We start from the raw sequence: 16922 nt of genomic DNA, 5'->3' as shown, positions 1-16922 counted from the left end.
GTCACCTAAATGGCATTCCTGCACTAAACTGTGCAGTCTCTGTATTGACCACTTTGGTGATGGGTACATTGTTGCCAACACAACTAGACTTGTGCGTGCGTTCTCCTTCCTTGTAGGGTTTAATACGTCTCTGCACCTTTTGCTTTTTAGGGTGGTGGTGGTGGTTCTTCGAAGTCCAGTCATTCGATCTCAATTCAGGTGTTTTCCATCCCTGCTGCTTGCTCCGGCGTTGATTCGACAACCAAAGAAAAACACAATCTGAGGGCACAGGCGTTGGGAGCTGAGGGGCACTGTGGGTTCCTGCACATGTAGGATAGGGTGATTTTTGAAGTAAACAACATGTAATATTATGACCAAGCACTAGATGACGGAATATTCATAGCATGTGAATTTACGATTCTGATGCCTAAAAGAAACCACTACACCCACACCAATCATTGCATACACTTTGCTAAATGATCGCAAAGAAAGACGACATGAAAGCTATTGTAGGTGGTAAGCATTTTAATGAGTCCAGAGTCGATTTTGCCCTATAATTTGTTAATACTGACACATTTGCACTAAATCAGCTTCACAAGGACAAGCTGTTGAACAATTTGTATAACAATTTTCTGACTTGCTAAACAGATAAAATGTGGGCTACAAAGGTGGCAAACTGGCAACAAGTTCGGAAATAAAGCATTGGAGCGAATATGCAAATCTTTAATTTATGCAAATAGCATGTTCACCTTGTCCCTGTGGACTGGAGTCAAGGTGTTGACGACCACCATCTGATTCTCCTCCAGGGGTTAATGGACTTTGGTCACAGTTTGTAAAGGGCTGATAAAGGGAGTCTATGGAGCAGTGCATTGCGCTCTAGGCTAAAAAAGGTGTTCATGGGGAGGCACAAAGCGAGAAAAACAAAGCCTGCATCCTGCCCAAAACGGTGGAGTCTCCCGTTTGGTCACAACCAATTCTATTAGTGCCAACACCTAGATCAGAGACCAGATGAGTGAAAGAAAAAAAACAAACAGATAGGACGTTGTATGTCACAAGACCACCTGCTTATTTACAGACCCTTACTACTTGGATTCATAAAGAAGAACATTGGAGAACCCCTCCTTATAAAGTGATTTTGCAGGGTCAAATTGGGCACAAACCGGCTCAAAGCCAACAGGACAAAATCTGAAATTTCAGTACCACCACAACAAATGTTTAAAGACCAGCAAGATTCACTGCAGTGGGCTATGGGGATTAAAAAGCAAGGCACATTTTTCCATCCAAGAAACAATGGAGAGTTCATGTTTAATAATGTTCATAGAGAGCATATGTTTTCTGTCTTGAGCTCAATCAAGATATATTCACAGTGCATTGTGTTCGTTATCTTCAACTTCTTTAGTTTAATTACGGTCAATGGGGGAACATTGAAACTGTTTCTTCAAAGTGCTAAACGTGTATGCAGTGCTACTTTTCACCAACGCCGCAAATTACAAAAATAAAAGGCAGCAGCAATGTTTTATGCACTTCAGTGATGAACTCCGCTGCCAATCGCAAAAGGGGGGGTGTCAGACTGCAAAACAATGCAGGGGTGACAATTCATACCAATGACCACACAAACATGGAAGAAAATGTAAGAACATTTCGTAGCTGATCGTCCATCCGTATCGTCACCAGGAAACACAAGAATGTGGTTTCCAGTGTCCACACAATACAGCAGAATTAGTGTAGAGGTACGTTCCACACAACTATATGAAAACAAAACTATTTTGTTTTTAAATATAACACTGCAAGATGCACAAAATATACTAAACTATCAAGACACAAACTTCTGTAGATCAAATGACCAATATAGATGTTCCCAAGAGAACCATTATGCGATAGGGCTTGAATGTATTTCTATAGCCCACAAGACCAATAATTAATAAAAAAAATACTAAACGCTTGTTTTATTGGCACTGCGTTTAGCAACGGACTACTCAAAATGTCACTTCTACAAACTACCCACAGATCTATGGACAGCATGCACACAAAAAAATAAAATGTGTTCACACAAAACCAAAATGAATTGTGTTATCGAAAATGTTTGGGTCCAAATGGACAAGACCTCAATGCATTTCAAAAAGTTGAAAAACACAAGAAAGAAGAAACAAAACACACAAAATAAACAGCTGAAATGGTGCAAGTTTTTGTGCAATGGCTGAACAGACAATGCCAGAATGGGGCATCTTGACGGGACGAAAAACAAGCTAACGAGCTGTGCATTGCGAGCGACGAACCGCAACATGTATCTTTTCTAAATGCTTGTGCAGCTATGCTAGCTATTTGTAAACTTGGCTTTGGTTGTTCTTTTTTTAAAACTACAAGAACGAAATATAAATATACATTTCACGATGGAACAGGAACAAAGGCTCTTGTGCCCGTTACATTGTCATGGAAGGTAATAGGAGAACGGCGTGTTCCTCATGGCTGAACGGTTTTACTCTTGCTTCACTTCACCCTTAAGTTTTCTTTTCATGCGGGAATATGGGCTTAGTGTGTCGTCCATCACAAAATCATATAGTACAGTAACCCAGGAGTTGTATTGGGGCAGGCTGTCATAGTACTCTGCTGCTATTTTCCTCACCTAGAAAAGAAAAAAAACAATCAATAAGACACAAAGGACAGCTGTACATGTAAATACAAAACACAGGCTAGAGAGACGATTACTGGCTTACAAAAGTCATTTGTCGCTCAATTTACTTTAAAACAGCAATCTATGCATCAGACATGGTCAAGAGAGATCTGCATAGGACGGATCTACTAGAATGGCAGAAAACCGAGTGTTAAACTTAGAGGAATTACCATTGGCTCAAGCATTACTTTTGTAATTGTGTTTTTTGTTTTACAACAAACCATACACGAATAATCCAAATTTATATGCGGTAACATGGAATAAAAAAAAACCAATTCAACACATTCATACGATTAATTCCTGCCTCGATTGATTATCTGCAAATAAAAACGATACAAAGCAGGTAGTAGCTAAAATAAACAAAAAGTACTCGTATGCAAATGTTAAAGTCAATTTTGTGTACAAAACGCTCCAGACGGTGCACTTTTGAAAACCTCAAGGTAGGACAATTTACTAAAAGATGTTGCAGTCCTTTCAGCTGGTATTCATGGCATATGACAACCTCGTGTCTTCTCAGGGATATTGAACAGAGGGCCTAACCTAACACTACAAGCATATCTAGAAGATTAAAACGTATTAATAAAAATGCATGTGGGAATTTAGAGAAGGCAGAATAACTCCCGTTTTTCCTCGAATGAAAAATGGGTATGAGTACTTGGAGATCGAGATTTTTGTTGTTACCCAATCAAACTTCCACGGGTTCTGTTAACCAGATCCTGTATGGAATACATTACTCACCGTAATCGTATTTCTGGTGCTTGTATCTGCTTAGATCACATGCTATGCATAGGCCGACATACTAGTGGAAGCTGCGGAGTATTACAGTTGTTTTTCGAAACTCGAAAATGGGCGTCAAAATAGGGCGTGCCAGTAATACTATCCCTATTGTGACGTCCCCTGTAACCATGATCCCGCACGCGTGGGGGTAACAAGTCATCCACGTAAAAATAATCCAGCCCCATGAATTAATTTTGGAATCCCCTTCATTTTGCAACACTTTACAATAAGAACTGAAGAGAAATGGTCTTGATTGGAGCTTAGCCACCTCGTTTGGGTGTAAAATGCACAAGCCTTCAAACTCTTGGTTTGGAATCAAAGAACGACTTAGAACCTGGTAGCATAAGTACATGATGATATGATTATCGTTCAATTGCCATTTACAGCCTATTCACTTCTGTGCTTAGAGAAAAATCTGGATTACCTCCTCGTTTAATCTTATGCATCACAGTCTACACCATTTGAGCGGTGTCAGCCCAAGACAGAGCCATGGTTTAACAAGCGTAATAAAAGGAAACAAATTGTTTTTGTATTTCCCACGTGTGTAGTTCCATCCCCTCGCTAAGTGGGAGATATACACATGGACTGCCACTCACCTATTTTTGTGTGCCTGCCAACGGACCTTTCTGCTAAGTAGTTGACCCCTCCCCGTAACGATCGAGCGGAGCCTTTTCAGAGGAGGTTTGATCGGGGCAAGACAACCAGCGGAGCAAACACCCTCAAACATTGTGTTACTCGCCCTGTGTGCAGGCGTTTGGATAATGTATGAATTGCTGCATAACACCACGAGTTACCTCATGAAGGCGGCGTGACGATTCACAGCCTCACAGACCAACGGAAAAGTAACGTGCTGTTTGATGAACAAGCAGAGCTACGGTGAATATATTTTCAAGAAGGAAAACCAGAATGGGCAACAACATAAATTAAGGACTACCCACCCCCTTCCCCCTGCATATCGCACCTCAAATCCCTCCCCCCCCCCAATATTTCAAAGCACTGAAATCCGGATCAATGGTTGTTGATACAAAAGGAGCTATGACTGATTGATATGACAGGCCTTTGTGTGCGTTTGTTTCTCAACGTGTTTTTGTTAGCAGAACCAGTTAATGCATGTGGGTGGTACCTGAAACGATGGGAGCCAAACCTGCCACATCAAAACTCAGAAAATGTTATGATGTATATTTACTAAATTCTTATCCCTTTATCACAAACCGTGACAGGGTTTTAAAATAAAAACTCTTGGAACAGAGGGACCAATCCAGGGACAGTCCTGGCAAAACCGGGACGTCTTGTCACCTTAATGCAGAGCCAGAAATCACACAGACACTGGTATGTTGTGTCCAGGTTTATCAAGAAATAGCTTGTCGGGTGCGGAAAGTGCAGTCAATGGAAATGTTCATTACAAAAATATGGAGCCAGGTAAAACTGCCCCTTCACCCTGTACTTAGCAAAAGGCCAGATGCCAGGATTGGCCAGCCTGAGCTGGTCAGACCTTTGCGTATTAGTACCCGGCGAGGGACGATTTGCCATCCTACAACATGATTTGCCCTTGCTGGGTCGTTACCCGAGTGAGTGCCTTTGTCGCACCGCTGATAGCCTCGCACCCGGCACTAACTTTCTTTCCTCGGAGTGCCGGTGTCCATTTTACATATGGCAAAAATGGAATGATTACAACATGTAATCGTTGGATTAGTGCAATCTTAATCTGCACCATTTTTTTTTACTTATTTCGATTTGGCATCTCCACATTTCCGGAAATCGCAGTCTTTACCTTATGGCACACCACGCTAGGCACAGTTTCTCTACACGCCAGCCCAGCCATCAGATACTTTAATCCAGTCTGCGTCATCATAGCTCCTAATCCTTTACACACGGAGCTCCAGATGCAAACTGCTGAGTGAAAAATAATGGAGGTGGAGCTATAAACAAATGACACGTCCATAAACCAATTAAAGGAGACATTTTTTCCTAAAGTGACTTTGCAGCTAATTGGTGAAATGAGTGTAGAGGAGTGGCTTCAAGACAGTCCAGTGACCACAAAAGAAAAACCATCCTGTTCCAGCATTTAATGAACTGTGCACCATGATACAATTCGACATGATAATGTCTATTGAATGTGATTTGGATTTTAATAGAATTAAAGACACAGTCAGCAACTAAATGGGCTGCAGATACTTTTAAAGGGTGGCCAATTCATAAAGTATATTAATCTGTTTTTGAAAATGCATCACTGTCAACATAAGCCACTTATTCGCATCATTATCAGGCACAAAGCTTTGCTATGGAATAAATCGTCATTTAAATAATCCTCCCTACACTCAAAAACATTGGGTCCAAAATAAAACGTTATCAATGGCAATAATGTTTTCATCAGTATTAGAAAAAGTATGGCGTGAAGGAAAAGACTTAACAGTAAATTTGAATAATATACAGGAGGAACAGTGCTCTTTTGACCACAAAAGAACATGCACTAGATACGAAATCGGATTTGACGCAAAGCAATGAGCTTCTTACAATGGGGTGAGTTTGAGGGGCAGTCTGACCAGGTTGTGGAGGGGAGCAAATGGAACAGTCACCGGGGACATACATAGATTAAGGACAACCAACATTGGACATTTTTAAGTGCAGGTAGGCTGTACAGCCAGCTGTGCTCCGGACATGACCATGATGGGTGAAGTGCTAGAATGGAGCAGAGGAAGTGAGCGACAGGCAGGTTAGAGGCGAGGTACGTTAGAGGCGAGGTACGTTAAGAGGGTAACTCGGAGGCGAGGAGGTAGGCTTTTAGTTTGGTTTTGAACAAATCCGTGTGGACTGTTTCTCGTGGGCAAGGGTAGTCTAGGAGGCAGAGCAGAGATTACAAGAAGGCTTATAGAGTTGGACAGATACAGTGGTGCCTTACTGTGGATAGATTTGTGAACCATGAGAAGAAATTTAAATCTGGGCCGGTTTTGCATCATCAGCCATCCAGCCTGGTGACGGTACAAGGAAGTATGTGTGAAGTGAGGGAGTTCAAAAGAATCCTGGTAGCAAAGTTAATGATCTTGTTGAGAGGACAGAAAGCATAGTTGGGGAGACAAAAGGGGACACTGGCACAGTAGTCCAGTTTAGAGAAGACAAGGTTGGTTAAGAGCTGCTTCGCTGTTTTGAAAGGAAGGAGGTGCCTGATTTTCCTCACACTTGGGAGGTTGAGGCGAGCTGCTGCTCCAATTTTGGAGATGAAGAGTGAAGGTGTGAAGGTGTGAAAAGGGTCATAGATGACGCTGAGGTTTCTCGCTGAAGAATAGGGGAGGGTCTCATGTGGGAACTGGATAGGCAGAGAAAGATGAGAGCTTTTGGCAGGGAAGAAGAGTACCTCTGTTTTGGTAGAGTTTAACATCAGAGATTGCATAGCCATCCAATATTTAATGGCAGAGACACAGTTGGAAATTGATAGAAATATCAGAGGAGAGTTCAGGAAAATGGAAGATGATTTTGGTGCTGTCCGTGAAAAGCTGGTACAAGAACCCAAAGGAGGAGATTAGTGCCCCAAGAGCATAAGTGTAGAGTGTAAAGAGGAGCGGACCCAAGACAGAGACTTGTGGAACAACAGTTAGAGGGGCAAGTTAAGAGGTGGTGTCGCTCCAGGAGTGAGAATTGGCACAGTGCCAGATAGGATTCAATCCAGGCAAGGGCTTCATCGTGAATCCAAAGAAGAAAATGTATTAAGGAGGTCAGGGTGATCAACAGTGTCAAAGGCAGCAGACAGGTCAGGGAGAATTAGGACAGGTTTTAGTGCTTAGAAGAGGCAATGAAGTTGGACACATTCATGAGAGCAGTTTCTGTGGAGTGACAGGATCTAAAGCCTGCTTGTAGGAGGTCTCGAAGATTGTGGATGTGTACTAAATTGGTAAGACGGTTAAACACAATCCTTTAGAGCACTTTAGAGTATAGTGCGGAAGGGGAGACATAGTGCAAAAGTTAGCCGGTAGGCTGGGTTAGCCCCTTGCTTTTTTTTAAAACATTTTTTTTTTTTTTTTTTAAAAAAAAGGAGAGGGATGACCATGGCTGTTTTGAAAACAGAGGGAAAACAAGCAGAATCGAAGGACAGGTTGATGAGTTCAGCTGGGTAAGAGGCCACTGTACAGGCAATAGGCTAGAGTAGCTGAGGAGTAAGAGGGTCTAATGAGGCACAAGAGGGGGTTAGTGTCATCAATAGAGATAGCACTTCATAAGTATTAGTGACTAAAGTGGGAGATGGAGGCAGAGGATGATGGTAGAGTAGGCGATGTGTAAAATGTAGGAGGAGGGAGTGTGAGGAAAGTTAGGAGAGTCTAATTTTGGTAATTTATTGCAGCAAAGTATTCAGCTAGGTTATTAGCTGCGCGAGTGATGTTGATAGACTTCAGAGGAGTGAATTTAGGGTGCCCTGTAGAAGGCAAGGATCATGGAGTAAGAGTCAATGAGGGTTACGTAGAATTCCCTTTTAGCTCTATCAAGAGCAGAGCGGTAGAGGTGCAGGTCCTCATGCGAGCGTGTATGCCTCCATTTGCATAGCAGCCAATGCATGTCTGTGCGGAGAAAGCGCATGAATGGGGTGACCCATGGTTGAGGATGCTGAGACTTGGGGGTAAAAGTAAGCAGTGGGAAGTGAGATGAGAACGAGTCATAGTAGGGATTGGAAGCTGGAGAAGGAAGTGTTGGTGGAAGAGGTATCAGGTGTGAAGGAGGAAAGTGAGAACTGTACGTCGGAGAGAAAGGGGGGATGGCAGAAGGTTTAAATGTCCTTTTACTAATAGGTGAAGCAAGTGTTGAGGAAAGGTCAGAGGGTAGAACAGAGATGGTGGTGGAAATAATTGAGTGATCAAATATGGATGGTTTGACAGTAGTATTGGTGGTTGAGAGAGGTGGAGATGAATAAGAGATCCAAAGAGTTACCCCCTGTGTGGGTAGGTAGGTTATGGATAGAGCAGAGAGCGTGGTCACTAAGAAAAGGATGAAGTTCAGAATTCTGAGAAGTGGTTGAAGAGGGAAGGTTAAAGTCACCTACGGGAATGAGGTGATGTTTAGTGGAAAGAGAATCAAGGAGTTGCCCAAGGTCATCAAAAAATGGTCCAGTGGGACCAGCAGGGCGATGGATGGAGAGGATGTGAACTGAGTGAGGCATAGCAATAGTAGGGATAGTAAAAGAGGTAGGAGAGGATTTTGCATTGGGGATTTGTGAGGCATTGAGGCGGGAAGAGTAGATGCCCGACGCCTCCACCTCTGCCAGTCAGCCAGAGTGGCAGTGTCAGGTGGAGAAATCCAGGTTTCAGTGATAGCAATTGGGTCTAGGGGAGAAGAGCCGTAGTGAAAGACCGTGATAAAGGACGTTTTTATTTGCATACAGACTGAGCATTCCAAAGTGCAATGTTCAGTTGATGAGGTAAGGAAGAGAAGTTGAGTCTCAGAGGAAGATAGGCGAGGTGGATGGGTGTTAGAGGAGGTACGGTTAGCGTGTTGGTTTTGTTTGTTGGAAGGAGGTGGACGAGAAATGGAGTAAAGGGAGATTTGAGTGGTGAGTTTCAGACAGGGATTGGAAAGGAGGAAGTTGTAGCAGGATTGGAAAAAGTGTGGCAAGAGGGGAGTAGGAGCAGGAGTGAATGCCTTATAGGTTAGTAGCACAGTAATAAGAAAGCTTTGGGTCCTCACAGGTGCAACAGGGAGAACGGCATAGGCAAAGTGGCTGGTCAAGGGCTGGTCTTCACCCTTCACTGTTCCGCCCTTCAGTGGGACACCCGTGGCTGGACGCCCCTAGGAAGTTCAAACGGGTCAACACACGTTCTTGTCACCTGATAGCCAAGTCCATCTGTGGTTGTTCTCTCTGATATTGTCCCTGCTGTTGCTGGAATGATGCGATTTCTTCCCGATTTGCAAGAGGAGCATCTCGTGGATTTTGACTGGAGATGGGTTTGGTCCAAAATGGCCCCAAGAAGTGGTGACAAGGATCCAAGATGAACACAGAAGTAATGTCACAGATCCAAGATGGCCGTTGGAGGTGATGTCCGTGACCAATCCAAGATGGCCACTGGCAGTCAAGATCCAGACAGAAAGTGAAGCCACAAATCCCATATTACCCCAAGTGATCTGCACCAACTTAAACAATCTGGAGGGTCCAATATCAATAACCCAAACACTTTGCAGTTCAAAGTGGGATTTTACATTCAACTCCACTCAGAGGAAGAGAAGGACATCATCTACTACCATCTAATGCGTTTCAGATTTTGAAAGACGAAAAAAATGGAACGCAGTATGCAACAATGCCCTTCAATGAAGTAACTAAAAACCATCATCCTTGGTTAGAAAGACACCGGAGTGACTTACGAGGGCGAATGTAGGAAGCACCCAATGATCCAGACTATCCAGTCAATTCTCTTCTATATTACATTTCTAAACTACCTAAAGATGCACCTTGCTTGGTTATACCCTGTTCATTTAAAACAATGAAATATACCACTGAAAGCACTTGGTACACTAACTTCTACGCAAAAATAGTCTAGGAAATGTTATACCCAAAATCTTCAAACATGCACATCTTAAAACAATGACACAAACCATTCTATTGGTGCCACATCTAGTCAACTTTTGGCCAGTGCTGGACTGGAAGCGCGCCAAATTATGACCGTCACTGACATTGAAATGCCTCATCTATTGAGAGCTATTGGCCACTTATACCAACTGAACATCAGAAATGGTCTTCTATCCCCCATCATGTTGGATCGCCTGCTTCAACTACAGAGTGTCCTACTGTTAATCCTCCATGCAACGTTCTGCAACCTTGCAAGTTTACCTGCCTTTCTCAATCCTCTTCTACTGGTTTCTACGATAGTACCTCTAATTCTCAATTTGCTATCCGTTCTTTTACATTCCAATGGAATGTACAATTTAATCACCCTCGAACTGTAATATATTTTAAGCATCAGTTCCTGTTCAATGCTTTGCCTTTCTCTGTAATTTTAAAACAAAACTCACTTCTACAGTATTCCCCTTTTAAATCTGGTTTTGAGATTGCTTAAAATACAAAATATCTTTTGTTTAATTTGCGCTCCTCACTTACTGCCTTCAATTTACTGTCCTTGCTTTCCAACTCCCACTAGGTTTCAATTCTTCTTCATTATACCCAATGCTTAATACATTACAAATAAAACATTGTTCCTTTTTCTGTTTTGCTTTACTCTTCTTCTCTTCGAAGTGCCTTCCACAGAAATTACCCTTTCATTGTTTCCAATGCTATGTAATAATTTACAAATTACAACCAATATAGCTACCTGCGCAGCCGCCTCCAATGCCAGTCAGTTGGTGGCCATTTCGTCTTGGCTCTGTAATACGCAGCTGGCGAGAAGATGCTCAGGTTTTCAGTTCAATTGCTATTAGTATCCCAAAAAAATGTCTTGGGGGTACTAATAGCAATAGAACCCTTGGGCCTAACTCAGGGTTATAACTTATGCCGGGGACATTATCTGAACGGTAATTCCCCGCTTCTAGGGCTATTGCTCTTCTGTATCGCTGACAGAGGTCTTTGTCAAGCGCGCAGGCCTTTGCGGCCATGGTTCAGGCCAGCCTAGCGCATTTCCCTGATCCCTTGTTGGGATTGTTCCATCCTAATCGGGTGAATTTTGCTTCCTTTCTTTGAATGGTGATACACCTACTGCTGCTCCACAAAGCAGTTTGTGGGTATTCATGCTATTGGCTCCTGTGAGGAGGCGGCTCGTCGACATGTCCACAAGTTGAGCATTTCTGAAAAGGAGAAATCTTTCGTTTCATCTCCTCTTCCTCATGTTGGTTTCTGTTCACCCGTTGCTCTCAGCAGTCTTCCCACCGTTGCTAGCCTTAGAGACTTCATTTTTTCAAGTAACTAGTCACACTGGGTCTCTTACTTAAGGAGAATTTCGAGAGAGCATGGCACATGCGTGGAGGGAGGGAGGAAAGGCAGGCCTTTTTTTCTCCTCCCCTTGAAGTGGCGGATCGTGAATACATTTTCCCATGGGCGAAACAACTTCACTGCATAAAAACCTAATTTGGCCCATTACTGGCCCATTGTTCAGTGGCCAAGCCGAAGTTGCAGTGGTGGTGGCGATGACTTGGCCTTGGATTTCCACACCAACAGGTTTGGGGGTTTCAAGAGAGGTCAACGGCAAAGAAATAGGAGCACATCCCCTTAACTACAAGCTTCCCCATTTAGAAGCACACATAACGCCATTGTCATAGCAAAACATGGTAAAATGACACCTTTTCCCAAAAGTCAGAAATTGTTCCCTTACTTAGCATGGGCAGCAGTGTTTTCGAATGAGCTTTAGAGTGTCATACTCTTTGTCAATATAAGTTATAGCCCAGGATCACTAAAATATGGTGGGTTCGGTTGTACATGTTAAAATGGAAACAATCTAAATCCATGGAGCGTTTCTCATACATGCCAAAAGTAGTAGTATCTTTTTTGCAATCTCTGTCCAAGAACGGTGTCGTCTTAAGGCCCTAGTAGTTTGTATGTAATATACCGTTTCAGTCTTCTCTACACATGTGGTCAGTGTGTGAACTTACATTCATGATAGTGTCTTGTCTATTTTGTATGGGGATGCAGGTTTTTAAACTAGCAGGAAAAGCATACAGGGATTCCTCACAAGCATTCAGTGTGAGAATGACAAAGTTCCTCACTGTAGTGACTACCTTACTCCTAGTCCATAGTCCCCTTTCCTCCATGCTTGTGGGACATTCTGTCCATCGGGACGGGACCGGAGCACTTTTTAAGCATCAAAAATACAAGGTTTGTCCTTTTATTTTTAAGCAGGGCCACCACACGATACCGTAGCCCTGCCCTGCTAAGGTCTGCCCCGCGCATCACCCTTCAGTCCTTTTCTATCGCCAGGTCCAGGACCATTTATCAACAATAGAGGATACTTATTAGCGGGGACGGCGGGCGGGCGCATGGAGCAAAGGGGACCATGGACTAGGAGTTAAATAGTCACTACGGTGAGTAACTGTCATTCTCCTACGCCCCGTCCCCTTTCCTCCATACTTGTGGGAGATTCCCAAGCACTGACCATAGGTATTACGGGTGGATGGAAATGTCCCCTATTGGAATACATTTTTAAGAACTGTCTGGCCAAATTGGTCATCAGCACGGGAGCTCAGTTCAAGACAGTAATGTCTGCAAAAAAGCAGATGGGGACACCCACGTAGCCGCCTTGGCAATGGACTCCCAAGGGACGTACTTTTGGAAAGGCAACAGCAGCCGCTTTGCCACGGACCAGATGTGCATGAATGCCCTTTGGTGGTTGAAGGCTTTGAACCTTGTAGCACTCGGAAGGAACAAGTTACTTACCTGTTACTGTTGTTCTCCAGCATGGGTCTGGCATGGATTCACATGCTCATGAATATTCCCCGTCGTCAGGCTGGGAATCCTCGGTATAGAAAAAAATCAGTATCAGTTTCGTTTCTGATCTGTCTTTCTCAGTAGTAACCAATCACTGGTCTCTGGGTCATACTGCCCCCAGCCAATGACTGCCCTCTCCCTAAGCCCTGCCCCTGGCAGCCATCCTCAGATTTTTACCACACGTTCAAGTGTTGGGAGTCCTCGTGCTTAGCTCTCGAGCTTTTGCTGCGTTTTTGCACTTTTTTCAGAAGATTTTCTCATTTTTTTCGGTTAAATAGAGCCTCAAGCTCCACCGTTTCTACTTCCGATCAACGGGGATCCGTTTCGGAGTTTCTACACCCCTCTAGGGTGAAGATTTCATCGAGTTACGCTTTTGGAGGATTCCAGAAGTTCCGAGGCCTACCCCGGACATGGCCCAGGAGAAAGGGAGCTTGACGCCCGGGAAACTGTTCAGGACCTGCCCTGGATGCCAGCTTCAGAATGTTTTCAAGGAGGACGAGCATTCGTTATGCCTCTACTGTCTCCATGAGGGCAAGACGCACAAGGAAAAGGACTGCGCGTTTTGTGGGAACCTGTCGGAGCGGACCATGAAAGATCGCCACCTCCGTCTCGCCAATTGGCTGGAAGGTAAGAGCCCGCCAGGCGAGAAGAAGAAAAAGAAGTCCGAGCGGTCTTCTAAGTCCTGTGAGGTGCTCCGGCGACGGAGGCCCAACAAAAGGCTAAGCACCGCGAGTCCGCGGGCACCGGGAGCGCCGAACGGTCGGGCTCCTTGGCTGCCAGGCAGGGCGCATCCTCCCCGGCGCCATCGACCACGAGCCAACGCTCTGGCTCGGGTAACAGTAAGTCCGAGAACCCGGCGAAGCTTCTGGAGAGGCCCCGGTCGATCTCGAAGATTCCGGCAGAGGGGGAGCGAGGCTCGGACCCTCCCCCCAAGGTGAAGGCCCCAGGCGTACAGAAGGTGCCGTTGGCCTTAATTCACCCTGCTAAGACCTCGATTGAGGATGTCGCCGCGGCCCTGGCTCAGCCTGTGGAGGCTGCACCTGCCTCCGCAGAGGGGGGAGTCTTTCAGGCCCATCGAGAAGACCCCCACGAAGTCCTCGTTGGAAAGGGCGGGGGAGGGGTTGGTGGCCGTCGTGGATACGGACACGACCTCTGAAGAGGAGCTCATCCAAGTCGTGGAGGAGGCCCAGCCCATCGAGAGGGATCCCGACGAGGGCGAGGGCGACGGTGACGCAGACGAGGCTCCTCAAGAGCCCTCGCTCCCGTCGTTTCCGGTTCCGCAGGAAATTCGTCCTCCCATGGAATTGTTTCATCGGCAGAGAGACCACCCGTTGCTGAAGAGGCTGTAGAGCGAGAAACAAAACAGCCACCTTGTTGTTGCTGTTTACGGCAGCAGCAGTCAGCTGGAGCACCAACGCGGTGCGCACAGTGGTCCTGAAAGCCTCCGAGTATAAGGCGCCTTTGCTAGTGTTTTCGCAAGGACCGACAATGACTTGGCAGTTTGAGTGCTTGCCCTGGTCTTCGTGAGTTCCTCATCTGTGGAGGAGTGGAACAGTTCTTTACCATCGAAGGGGAGATCAAGCACCTTTTCCTGAACTTCCTTTCGAAAACTTCGTAGCATGCAGCCACGCTTGGCGGGAGATGTCGACTCCGACCATAAGGCCCAGAGCGAAGTGTCTACATGATGGGCCGCAGCCTCCAGTAGATTCTGCGCCAGAACCCTGGCATTAGATAAGCCGCCCTTGAAGTCTTTGAGTCTATCAGGAGGAATACATTCCTGAAACTCGGCGAGCTCCTTTAAAAGTTTGACATTAGCAGCCACCAGGATAAGCTCAGTATTAGCCTGGTGCAGCTGAAGAGCCGAATTGGAAAAAGGAACAAGTTACTTACCTGTAACTGTTGTTCTCCAGCATGGGTCTGGCATGGATTCACATGCTCATGAATAGTCCCCGTCGTCAGGCTGGGAATCCTCGGTAAAGAAAAAACCAGTATCAGTTTCGTTTCTGATCTGTCTTTCGTAGTAATAACCAATCACTGGTCTCTGCGTCATACTGACCACAGCCAATGACTGCCCTCTACCTAAGCACCGCCTCTGGCAGCCATCTTCAGATTTGGAAGCACGTGAAGTGGCAGTATGACCAAGTGAAGAGCCGCAGAGGGGTAGGCGGGAGGGTTCGCATGTGAATCCATGCCAGACCCATGCTGGAGAACAACAGTTACAGGTAAGTAACTTGTTCCTTCTCCAGCATGGGGTCTGGCATGGATTCACATGCTCATGAATAAAGAATACATAGCAGTACACACATGCACAACCACGGGAGGTGGCAAAGGCTCAACATTAAGCATTACATCAAACTCAACATTAAGCATCTTACCTCCTCACCAGGCTCACCTCAGGCGAACAGGTTGCGCAGCACTGCTTGGCCGACCCTGGACTCCTCCCTGGAATCCCGGTCGACGCAGTAGAATTTCGTGAAGGTGTGCATCGACCTCCACGTAGCAGCCCTGCATATGTCCAGCAGGGGCACACCAGAAAGGAACGCCGTGGTAGCTGCGATCGCTCTGGTGGAATGGGCTCTCGGACGGCCAGGCAGCGGTCGGTTTGCCAACCGATGACAGTACATGATACAGCCGGAGAGCCATCTGGAAATGGAAGCCTTCGAGAGAGCCTTCCCCTGATTGACAGGTCCAAAGTTCACAAAGAGTTGTGACGTCTTCCGAAAACACTTCGTGCGGTCCACGTAGAACTTCAGCGCTCTAGCCACATCCAGCGAGTGCAAAGTCCTCTCAGCCGGCGACGAAGGCGACGGGAAGAACACAGGCAACACCAAGGGTTCGTTGAGATGGAAGTCCGACGGTACCTTGGGCATGAAGGAGGGGTGCGTCCTGAGCACTACCCTCGTGTCGTGAAAAGTCAAGTACGGGGCCTTGCAGGAAAGGGCCTGGATCTCTCCCACCCGTCGTGCGGAGGTGATGGCCACAAGAAACGCTGTTTTCCACGACAGAAACTTCAATGGGGCCGAGTGCAGAGGCTCGAACGGAGGTCCCATGAGCTTGGTCAGCACCACGTTGAGCTCCCACGCCGGGGCCGGAGCCTTCACCGGCGGGAACGATCTGAACAGTCCCTTCATGAACTCTTTCACCAGACGATGAGACCACAAGGACGTCCGGCCCGTGGTTCTGGTGTATCGGGAGATCGCAGCAAGATGAATCTTGATGGATGCGTGTGCCAGTCCAGCTTTGGCCAGCGTCAGCAGGTACGGCAGTACCTGGGGAGCCGTAATCCGTAGAGGGTTAATCTTCTGTGCGTGGCACCAGACAGAGAACCTCTTCCATTTGTGTCCGTAGCATTTAAGAGTCGAGGACGCCCTGGCCTTTGCAAGAACCTCTCTGCAGTCGGCCGGTATGTCGTATCCTCCAAACTCTAGCGCTGCAGGAGCCAGGCCTGCAAGTTCAGCGATTTCGGGTCGTGGTGGAGGATGGCGCCTCCTTCCCTGGAGAGTAGATCCGCGTCCACCGGCAGCTTGATTGGCGGGGACGCTGACAAGTCCAGAAGGTCCGGGAACCATATCTGCCTCGGCCACGCAGGTGCGACGAGGATCATCCTGCACCGTGACCTCTTGAGCTGGTTGACGAGCCGGATTAGCAGTGGCAAAGGAGGGAACGCGTAGAGGAACAGGCCCTCCCAGGGGAACGAGAAAGCATCGCCCATGCTCCTCGCCTGGGGAAACCTGCTGGCGAACCTCCGGCACTTGGAGTTCGTCGCCGTCGCGAACAGGTCGATCTGGGGTGTGCCCCACCGTCGGAAGAGGCGATCCACTATATCCTGCCGTAGTTCCCACTCGTGGCACGAGCGCAGCTCCCTGCTGAGTGAGTCGGCGATGGTGTTTTTTATCCCTGCCAGATGAAACGGCACCAGAAACATCCTTTGGGCGACGGCCCAATGCCACAGGTCCTGCGCCTCCTTGGACAGTGCTGGGGACCTGGTTCCGCCCTGTTTCCTGATGTAAAACATGGTGGTGGTGTTGTCGGTGAAGATCCTCACCACCTTGCCCTTGAGGGACGGAAGGAAGGACCTGAGGGCCCAGAACACTGCACGGAGCTCCAGGA

The 16922-nt window shown here is 46.4% G+C and overlaps 1 protein-coding gene across 1 annotated transcript in view; it reads right to left on the bottom strand.

The window, feature by feature from the left end:
- Positions 1-486: 486 nt before the first annotated feature.
- The window catches only part of DEGS1 (delta 4-desaturase, sphingolipid 1), a 174827-nt gene continuing 158391 nt past the window's right edge, over positions 487-16922 (bottom strand). Inside the window, exon 3 of the mRNA XM_069608640.1 lies at positions 487-2602. Within this exon, the coding sequence (XP_069464741.1) occupies positions 2456-2602 (147 nt within the window). The 3' untranslated portion in view covers positions 487-2455. The remainder of the gene's footprint in view (positions 2603-16922) is intronic.

This window comes from Ambystoma mexicanum, chromosome 4q (assembly GCF_040938575.1).
Source record: "Ambystoma mexicanum isolate Mex_15411 chromosome 4q, UKY_AmexF1_1, whole genome shotgun sequence".
In the NCBI taxonomy this organism is placed as follows: domain Eukaryota; kingdom Metazoa; phylum Chordata; class Amphibia; order Caudata; family Ambystomatidae; genus Ambystoma; species Ambystoma mexicanum.
Note: the sequence above shows the minus strand (reverse complement) of the source record. Positions and strands in the feature narration are given on the sequence as shown.